At 44.3% G+C, this 10,326-nt stretch overlaps 1 protein-coding gene across 1 annotated transcript in view; it reads left to right on the top strand.

Annotated features, from left to right (window-relative positions):
• Positions 1-3,050: 3,050 nt before the first annotated feature.
• LOC124722457 (Down syndrome cell adhesion molecule-like protein Dscam2) overlaps positions 3,051-10,326 on the top strand; it is a 160,639-nt gene continuing 153,363 nt past the window's right edge. Inside the window, exon 1 of the mRNA XM_047247615.1 lies at positions 3,051-3,300. Within this exon, the coding sequence (XP_047103571.1) occupies positions 3,051-3,300 (250 nt within the window). The remainder of the gene's footprint in view (positions 3,301-10,326) is intronic.

The raw sequence follows: 10,326 nt of genomic DNA, 5'->3' as shown, positions 1-10,326 counted from the left end.
TCTGTCTGTTGATATGTCTATGACCGAGGTGTATGAACGTCACAAGCTGTCATATTTGAAGATCACCAAAGGCCAAGGTCAGTGTCCAAGGTGAGAAATCAGATCGAAGCCTAACGTCACATTTAACACATTTAATCCAGAGTTGTCATTGCCCTCTTGCTTAAACCCCTATATGCAGAATCTACTTGCTCTGGTATCTGCGAGAGATGTCTTCATTTTGGTGGCAGAAGAAAGTAGTTCAGACAGTGATTGATTCCAAAATTTGCTTCAGTGCCATATTGTGAAAAATAATAAGACTACAAAAATATTTTTAAATCGCACTGTGGTATTTTTTGCCCCAGAACAACAAATCTATATGAGACTGTGAGGTAACACTCTGTCATGTATGATATAAAAATCAAGTATCTCTTGCCTCGATGTTGCTAGTTTCCTTGGAGAGTAGCACTTCCAGACAGCACCCAATTCAAATGCCTGCCACAATACGAAAGTTCCCATTGAAATGGCTGCCGCAAGAGCACGATAGATCCCATAGTCACTGAGTTTCACTTTGGATTTTTTATAAGATATATACAAGCGTTACATTGCTGAATTTATGTCATAGAGATCTGCTATTCTTTCTCAAAAAATACCTTATCCCCATTTAAGAAATGATACGGTCAGTTGCATTATTACAATAGGCAATGGAGCTGTTTTTGGCAGTGCAAGTAGATAGGGCCTTTGAAACCAAATAACGTTTATCTGACCCATTTTTTGTTACATAAACTTAAACTAGTTCTTGCACGTTCTATTGCTGGGTGGGACACCATGTGTAGGATCATTTCATTGACTCCAACCCCATTGACCCAATTCATTTAATTTCAGCTAATTTAAATCGTTTGTAGTACATCCCAAAGAAAATGTAAATCAAGGTCATGTATCATGTCCGTTCGTCTGGTATGCTATTCCTGGATGAAAGAACGTTTGTTAGTTCCAAAGGAATCTGAAAAATTCTGACAATGAATGTTTGTGTTACATCTGGAGGTGCGCTTGTATGGCCTAAATGGCTCGAATACTAGTCTGACACAACTTTTCCCATGTTACGAGATTTTCAGTAATGACGTTGTTGTGAGCTTCAGTAAGATGACGGGTTTGATCCAACTCTCCATGCTACTCTATCCTGATCAGGCCTCTTCATTTCCGAATAACTACTGAACTGTTTATTGCCCATGTTTCGCTCCTGTACATGGCTACACTCCATAGAAACACTTTCGGAAAAGACTTTCTCACACTTAAACCTATATTCGATATTAACAAGTTTCTTTTCTTCAGAAACGCTTTTCTTGACAATACCTCCTAATATCGTGTCAGACCTCCTTTTGCTCGGCGTAGATCAGCAGCTCGACGTGGCATAGACTCAACAAGTCGTTGGAAGTCCCCTGCAGAAATATTTAGCCATTCTGCCTATATAACCGTCCATAATTGCAAAAGTATTGCCGGTACAGATTTTTGTAAACGAACTGATCTCGATTAAGTCCCATAAATGTTCGATAGGATTCATGACGGACGATCTGGGTGGACAAATCATTCTCTCCATCTGTCCGGAACGTTCTTCAAACCAGTCGCGAACAGTTATGGCAAAATGACATGGCGCATTGTCATTCATAAAATTTCTGTCGTTGTTTGGGAACGTGAAGTTCATTAGTGGCTTCAAATGGTCTCCAACTACCTGAACATAACTATTTTCAGTCAATGGTCGATTCAGTTGCACCAGAGGACCCAGTCTGTGCCATGTAAACACAGTCCACACCATTATGGAGCCACCACCCATTTGCACAGTGCCTTGTTGACAATTGCCTTCGTAGGGTCTGTGCCACATTCGAACTCTACCATCAGCTGTTACTATCTACAATCGGGGACTCTTCTGAACAGCCCGCAGCTTTGTACTCTTCTATGGTCCAACTGACATAATCACGAGCCCAGGACAGGCGCTGCATGACATAATCACGAGCCCAGGATAGGCGCTGCAGGCGATGTCGTGCTCTTAGTCATCGCGCTAGCGTCTGTCGTCTTCCACAGCCTATTAACGCCAGAATTCGCCGCACTGTCCTAACGGATACAAGCGTCGTACGTCCCATGTTGACTTATGCGGTTATTTCACGCAGTATTGCTTGTCTGTTTGCACTGACGCTTTTGTATTTTCGGCACACTCTCGGAACTCTGGATCTCAGAATGTTTAATTCCATAAAGCTCTCCGGAATGGAATTCCATTGCGTCTAGCTTCAGTCAACATTCCGCGTTCGAAGTCTGTTGATTCCCGTTGTGCATTCATAATCACACCGGAAACCTTTTCTAATGAATCATTTCCCTTTTATACTTTTTGTACGCGCTACTAACACCAAAATGATTCAAATGGCTCTGAGCACTATGCGACTTAACTTCTGAGGTCATCAGTCGCCTAGAACTTAGAACTACTTAAACCTAACTAACCTAAGGACATCACACACATCCATGCTCGAGGCAGGATTCGAAACTGCGACCGGACCGTAGCGGTCGCTCGGCTCCAGAGTGTAGCGCCCAGAACCGCACGGCCACTCCGGCCGGCTTACTATCACCATCTCTATATGTGCATATCACTATCCCATGTCTTTTGGCGCCTCAGAGCACTTCTACCATCGTCAATTATTTTGCTACCCGTTTAATAGAACTCATATATTATCGCAAGTGTTCCTTTCCTAATCTAATTCCTTCAGCATCTCCTGATTTAATAAGAATACTTTCCATTATCCTTGTTTTGCTTTTGTTGATGTTCATCTCACATTCTCCTTTCAAGACAGTACCCATTCCATTCAACTGCTCTTCCAAGTCCTCTGCTGTCTCTGACAGAATTGCAGTGTTATCGATAAACCACAAAGCTATTTATTTCGATTTCACTAATAAAGAGGACTAAACTTTCCCCTACCAGGCTGACAAATTCCTACTCGGTTGTGTAAGGTAATTTTTCTTTCAGTTTATTACACCTCGAAGCAGTTTAGCTGTAGAGGTACAGGTTTGCCGTTTGTGCACAGGTGACGATGCAGGCAGGCAGTGCGTCTGCGAAGAGCCGCTTGTCGGTGTCGGGCGCGCGGCCAGAGGACGGCGGGCTGTACGAGTGCGTGGCCAGCAACGCGGTGGGCACTGCCCGCCACAGCGCGCCGCTGCGCGTGCTGGGCCCGCCCCACGTGCGGCCCATGCAGGATCGCCGCGTCGTCGCCAGGGCCGACGCCGTCTTCCACTGCCGCGTTACCGGATACCCCATCAGCGAGATACGCTGGGAGCGCGAAGGTGAGCCTCCTTCCACACTACCATTTTGGCTGTGCAGCTCATCCCCACGTCTTCGTCTCTTCTTTTAAAAAATAACAGGGGTAAGCAACTACTGCTACCCCAGGCTGATCTGTGTTTCTTGTTGTACATCTACATCTACATCCACACTCCGCAAGCCACCTGACGGTGTGTGGCGGAAGGTACCTTGAGTACCTCTATCGGTTCTCCCTTCTATTCCAGTCTCGTATTGTTCGTGGAAAGAAGGATTGTCAGTATGCCTCTGTGTGGGCTCTAATCTCTCTGATTTTATCCTCATGGTCCCTTCGCGAGATATACGTAGGAGGGAGCAATATACTACTTGACTCCTCGGTGAAGGTATGTTCTCGAAACCTCAACAAAAGCCCGTACCGAGATTCTGAGCGTCTCTCCTGCAGTGTCTTCCACTGGAGTTTATCTATCATCTCCGTAACGCTTTTGCGATTACTAAATGATCCTGTAACGGAGCGTGCTGCTCTCCGTTGGACCTTCTCTATCCCTTCTATCAACCCTATTTGGTATGGATCCCACACTGGTGAGCAATATTCAAGCAGTGGGCGAACAAGTGTACTGTAACCTACTTCCTTTGTTTTCGGTTTGCATTTCCTTCCAATGAATCTCAGTCTGGCATCTGCTTTACCGACGATCTACTTTATATGATCATTCCATTTTAAATCACTCTTAATGCCTACTCCCAGATAATTTATGGTATTAACTGCTTCCAGTTGCTGACCTGCTATTTTGTAGCTAAATGATAAGGGACCTATCTTTCTATGTATTCGCAGCACATTACACTTGTCTACATTGAGATTCAATTGCCATTCCCTGCACTATGCGTAAATTCTCTGCAGATCCTCCTCCATTTCAGTACAATTTTCCATTGTTACAACATCTCGATACACCACAGCATCATCTGCAAAAAGCCCCAGTGAACTTCCGATGTCATCCACAAGGTCATTTATGTATATTGTGAATAGCAACGGTCCTATGACACTCCCCTGCGGCACACCTGAAATCACTCTTACTTCGGAAGACTTCTCTCCATTGAGAATGACATGCTGCGTTCTGTTATCTAGGAACTCTTCAATCCAATCACACAATTGGTCTGATAGTCTATATGCTCTTACTTTGTTCGTTAAACGACTGTGGGGAACTGTATCGAACGCCTTGCGAAAGTCAAGAAACACGGCATCTACCTGTGAACCCGTGTCTATGGCCCTCTGAGTCTCGTGGACGAATAGCGCGAGCTGGGTTTCACACGACCGTCTTTTTCGAAACCCATGCTGATTCCTACAGAGTAGATTTCTAGTCTCCGGAAAAGTTATTATACTCGAACATAATACGTGTTCCAAAATTTTACAACTGATCGACGTTAGAGATATTGGTCTATAGTTCTGCACATCTGTTCGACGTCCCTTCTTGAAAACGGGGATGACCTGTGCCCTTTTCCAATCCTTTGGAACGCTACGCTCTTCTAGAGATCTACGGTACACCGCTGCAAGAAGGGGCGCAAGTACCTTCGCGTACTATGTGTAATATCGAACTGGTATCCCATCAGGTCCAGCGACCTTTCCTCTTTTGAGCGATTTTAATTGTTTCTCTATCCCTCTGTCGTCTATTTCGATATCTACCATTTTGTCATCTGTGCGACAATCTAAAGAAGGAACTACAGTGCAGTCTTCCTCTGTGAAACAGCTTTGGAAAAAGACATTTAGTATTTCGGCCTTTAGTCTGTTATCCTCTGTTTCAGTACCATTTTGGTCACAGAGTGTCTGGACATTTTGTTTTGATCCACCTACCGCTTTGACATAAGACCAAAATTTCTTAGGATTTTCTGCCAAGTCAGTACATAGAACTTAACTTTCGAATTCATTGAACGCCTCTCGCATAGCCCTCCTCACACTACATTTCGCTTCGCGTAATTTGTCTTTTCTGCAAGGCTTTGGCTATGTTTATGATTGCTGTGAAGTTCCCTTTGCTTCCGCAGCAGTTTTCTAACTCGGTTGTTGTACCACGGTGGCTCTTTTCCATCTCTTACGATCTTACTTGGCACACACTCATCTAACGAATATTGTACGATGGTTTGAACTTTGTCCACTTATCCTCAACACTATCTGTACTTGAGACAAGACTTTTGTGTTGAGCCGTCAAGTACTCTGAAATCTGCTTTTTGTTCACTTTTGCTAAACAGAAAAATCTTCCTACCTTTTTTAACATTTCTTTTTACGGCTGAAATCATCGATGCAGTAACCGCTTTATGATCGCTTATTCCCTGTTCTGCGTTAACTGTTTCAAATAGTTCGGGTCTGTTTGTCACCAGAAGGTCTAATATGTTATCGCCACGAGTCGGTTCTCTGCTTAACTGCTCAAGGTAGTTTTCAGGTAATTCACTTCATAAAATTTCACTGGTTTCTTTGTCCCTGCCACCCGTTATAAAGTTTGAGTCTCCCAGTCTATATCCGGCAAATTAAAATATCCACCCAGAACTATAACATGGTGGGGAAATCTACTCGAAATATTTTCCAAATTATCCTTCAGGTGCTCACCCACAACAGCTGCTGAGCCAGGGGGCCTGTAGAGACATCCAATTACCATGTCTGAGCCTGCTTTAACCGTGACCTTCACCCAAATTATTTCACATTTCGGATCTCCGTCAATTTCCTTCGATTCTATTGCACTTCTTATCGCTATAAACACGCCTCCCCCTTCACTGTCCAGCCTGTCTCTGCAGTATATATTCCAATCTAAGTTTAGGATTTCATTACTGTTTACGTCTGGTTTCAGCCAACTTTCTGTCCCTGGCACTATATGGGCATTGTGGCCGTTTATTAATGAGAGCAGTTCTGGGACCTTTCTGTAGACGCCCCTGCAGTTTACTATTAGCACATTAATATTGTTATTCCCTGTTGCATTTTGCCTACTCCTTCCTTGCCGCGTCTCAGGAGGCGTCTTGTCGGGCCTAGGGTGGGAATTCTCTAACCTAAAAAACCCACATGTGCACTCCACACGTACTCCGCTACCCTTGTAGCCGCTTCCGGCGTGTAGTGCACGCCTGACTTATTTAGGGGGACCCTACATTTCTCCACCCGATAGCGGAGGTCGAGAAATTTGCACCCCAGATCTCCGCAGAATCTTCTGAGCCTCTGGTTTAAGCCTTCTACTCGGCTCCAAACCAGAGGACCGCGATCGGTTCTGGGAACGATACTACAAATAGTTAGCTCAGATTCCACCCCGCGAGCGAGGTTTTCCGCCTTCATCAATTCCGCCAACCGCCTGTACGAACTGAGGATGACCTCTGAACCCAGACGGCAGGAGTCATTGGTGCTGACATCAGCAACAATCTGCAGTCGGGTGCACCCAGTGCTCTCTGTCGCCGCCGGCAGGGTCTCCTCCACATCTCGGAAGAGACCCCCCGGCAAGCAGACAGAGTGAACACTGGCCTTCTTCCCCGACCTTTCCGCTATTTCCCTAAGGGGCTCCATCACCCGCCTAACGTTCCAGCTCCCAACAACTAATAAACCCCTCCCCCCGTGTGCCTGCACGGACCTTGCTGAAGGAGCGACCACATGTCCACTCACAGGCAGAGCAGGCAATGCCATACAGCCAGCCTCCACATTGATCCTCCGCCTCGTGCGCCGCGAACGTCGCTGAAACCGCCACTCCCCTTGGGGAGAGGGTGGCCCAACCTTGCCCGGTACCCGCGAAGATGTCTCGACAGCAGGGACAGTGGGTGAAGCATGTAACACCTGGGGTGTACTATGCGACGCACCAGACTCCCCACTGCCGCTACACTCCGAGGCAGCAGCCTGAAGACGGCTGACTGCGGTCATCCGCGGTGGTCTAGCGGTTCTAGGCGCTCAGTCCGGAACCGCGGGACTGCTACGGTCGCAGGTTCGAATCCTGCCTCGGGCATGGATGTGTGTGATGTTCTTAGGTTAGTTAGGTTTAAGTAGTTCTAAGTTCTAGGGGACTGATGACCTCAGATGTTAAGTCCCATAGTGCTCAGAGCCATTTGAACCATTTGAACCATTTTGAACCGCGGCCATCAACACGTTCAGCTGCTCGCCAACAGTGGTCAGCTCCTCCTGCGTCCGTACACAGCAGTCACACATCCTATCCATCCTAATAAATCAATTTACTGTAGAGAGTTAATCAACTTTTAACTAGACTGCTAATTCACTAAAGGCGGCTGATTGTTTACTAAACTGTGGTTGCTAGACACTTCTTGTAGGAAACAATGAAGATAGCACTACCTGTCTCTGGACTGTATTGAAAACAAACACTAGCACTACCGGCACTATGGTTGACTAAAGGGACTCTCTCTGACTGTATTCAAAACAAACACGAAATCTATGGAACACTATTAATAGCACTCGACAATTAAAGCTTCCTAAAAGCAAAAACTCACGGAAGAAGAAGTGACAAGTAAGAAAAATACAGTTAATACTTAAATTAACGTAGCTCACCGCACAGCAGACGTGAAGCAGACGGCAGTTACGACGACACATTACATTTGGTTTTTACTATATTGCCGCTCAGAATCACGATTCAGTGTCCCTTCGGACATGCATGCATGTCCAAAGGAACTTTGCATCGTATTTCTGAGCGACGGAGGCACTGTAATATCGTATTTATCCGCGAAAGCGACATTTAGTTAATATGTTACTCTTGTACGGGAATATACATAAAGGATGTATGAGAACAGGTTGTAGACACCTGGTTGACGACGTGAGGAAGTTTGCGTGTGGTCTTTAGTTGTGTTCGGATAAGCTAATCGTAAGGAGACCGCTCGTGACAAACGGGAAATCCGAGTTCGAGTCTCAGTCCGGCACAAATTTTGATTGTCGTCATTCCGTCATACAGCTCTTGGTTGTCCATATTCGCAACTGTGAATACATTTCATGTTTTTTGATTTTTGATCACGTGCGTTTTCTGTATCGTTTCATGGGGTCTGTCCTTTTGCGTGGAAAAACGACTTGCGATGTAGGTTTTCCATTTTTAAGTAGGACGTAGTCCACCAATTTTGGATGTATGAAATACCTTACAAATAAATTATTCGTGAACTAATCATTAGTACTTCTGCTGATGATATAATACTATTCATTGGCGTATATTCCTCTATTACTTACGACCTCAGTGCAAAACACAACTTGTCAAAAGACGACACTGACATTCTGAAGTATTTGACAAATTTTGGCGGGATTTTCCTTAATTTCTCTTCAACTGTAGAAAAAAAGGCCTATATTTTTCAGAAGTTGTTTGGACGTATGAATTTACATCTTGTATTGACGTTATTGGCGTCTTTATTTTCTTTTCAGAAACACAGATAAAAGAATCAGTTCTTCGTCATAGCGTACCTTGCAACTGGTTACTCAATCACTTAGCTCTTGCCACCGAAGTTATGCTGCGTGGTTCACTTGCGGGGGTGGAGGGTGGGGGGGCGGTCAACCGTAGCATCATCGAGCGTCGTATTCACTATGATAAGCAAGCTATACAGTTATATTTTATTACTGATTAGCGATCCGACCCGACTTCGCATGGATAGCATTGCGTATCTACGACCAGACAACCAGCCGACTTGCGTGGTGTAAAGTAGTTTATTTACGGGTCACTGTGTAGGTTTATGAATAAATTTCAAAGAACAACGTTAAGTCACCAAATTTCATCACTTTCATATAACTTACGCGATGTAAGCAGTGCATTGTAGGAAAATTGTCGGGAGGAGTGGTTGTTATGTGTTCGATATTTGGAGTGACATCTTATGGCAATGACTGGAGCCCATCGTGATGTAAGTTATATTTTTACAACAAATGTAAATATTCTTCGTGAATCATCGATGTATGTGTGTGTGGATGATTCAATATGTATCGGAATCTGGCTGATGTGGCACAAATAAAACAAAAAAAGAAAAAACACGGATGATGTACATGTTTAGCTCGTGTTACAGCACGTCTATTGTGAAGCTCAGTACGCACTGTGATACATTGTTGAGACTCATTACCGCAGTTCCTTGTCGTGTACTCTTTATGGCAGACTTCTTTGCCGTGCCATGTAAACAATCATGTAAACATCTACGTTTGATTGAAGGAAGGCAGAAATCTGAAAGCTGAGTCATCTGCTGCGCTGCCGAAAGAACGTAAAGTATCAAAACGAAGCAAAATTGCTGAAGCTGTTTCTGGGAAATCATTACAATTGTAGTGTAAACTATAAAAGGCCACATATTTTGGATTCGCAAGTTTTTTCGCTTTGCAATTGGTCTCAAACGACTGCAGGAAAACTATTGGTTCAAATTTTTTATTATTTCAAATTGGCAGTTTCACATCACAGCCCTATGATGAGGTGGTTATCCTTTCGTTATTGGTCTTACTTATTACGATACTTCAAAACTGAGTAACTCACAGCCTCTTGTTCGAAGAAATTGCAATGAATTAAGGGTGAAAACTGCGATTGCTAATCTGAGGGAAGCAGAAATTGGCACACATTGCTCACATGCTAGGTTAGGACAAGGAGCTGTTATTGTCTGTCGCACTCACAGATTTGGGTGATGAGGATGCTCGACCTATCCCCAAAACCTCGAATGCTGTTGGTGGTTCTAAAAAGTGAGATGGAGGTCAGTACTGGTCACCAACATGTGACCCATCCCACCAGCACATCACAGTGGTACCACACAGGCAGAGTGCAGATGCTGCAAATAAGAAGGTTCACACGGAGCCCAATTACTGGAGTAGGGCAGGGAGCTTATTGTCTGTCCTACACATTGATCTAAGTGATTAGAATGTATAGCCTGTTCCCAAAGCCTCGTGTGCTGCTATGCTGTAGATAAGAAGGTACTAAGTGTTCCCATGCTTTTCAGTTTTATATAAAATTTAGTGAAACGAAACGAGTATATGTGGATATAGAAGTACATCATGATAGGTGTGAAAGTGCCTATTTCTAAGTTAGACTGGGATTAAATTTGTCATGCTTCGTGCAGAGCGTTAAATCAATCAGCAGATGACCATGGAGTATTAT

Source organism: Schistocerca piceifrons, chromosome X (assembly GCF_021461385.2).
Source record: "Schistocerca piceifrons isolate TAMUIC-IGC-003096 chromosome X, iqSchPice1.1, whole genome shotgun sequence".
NCBI lineage: Eukaryota > Metazoa > Arthropoda > Insecta > Orthoptera > Acrididae > Schistocerca > Schistocerca piceifrons.
This window is presented reverse-complemented; position numbering and strand designations above follow the sequence as displayed.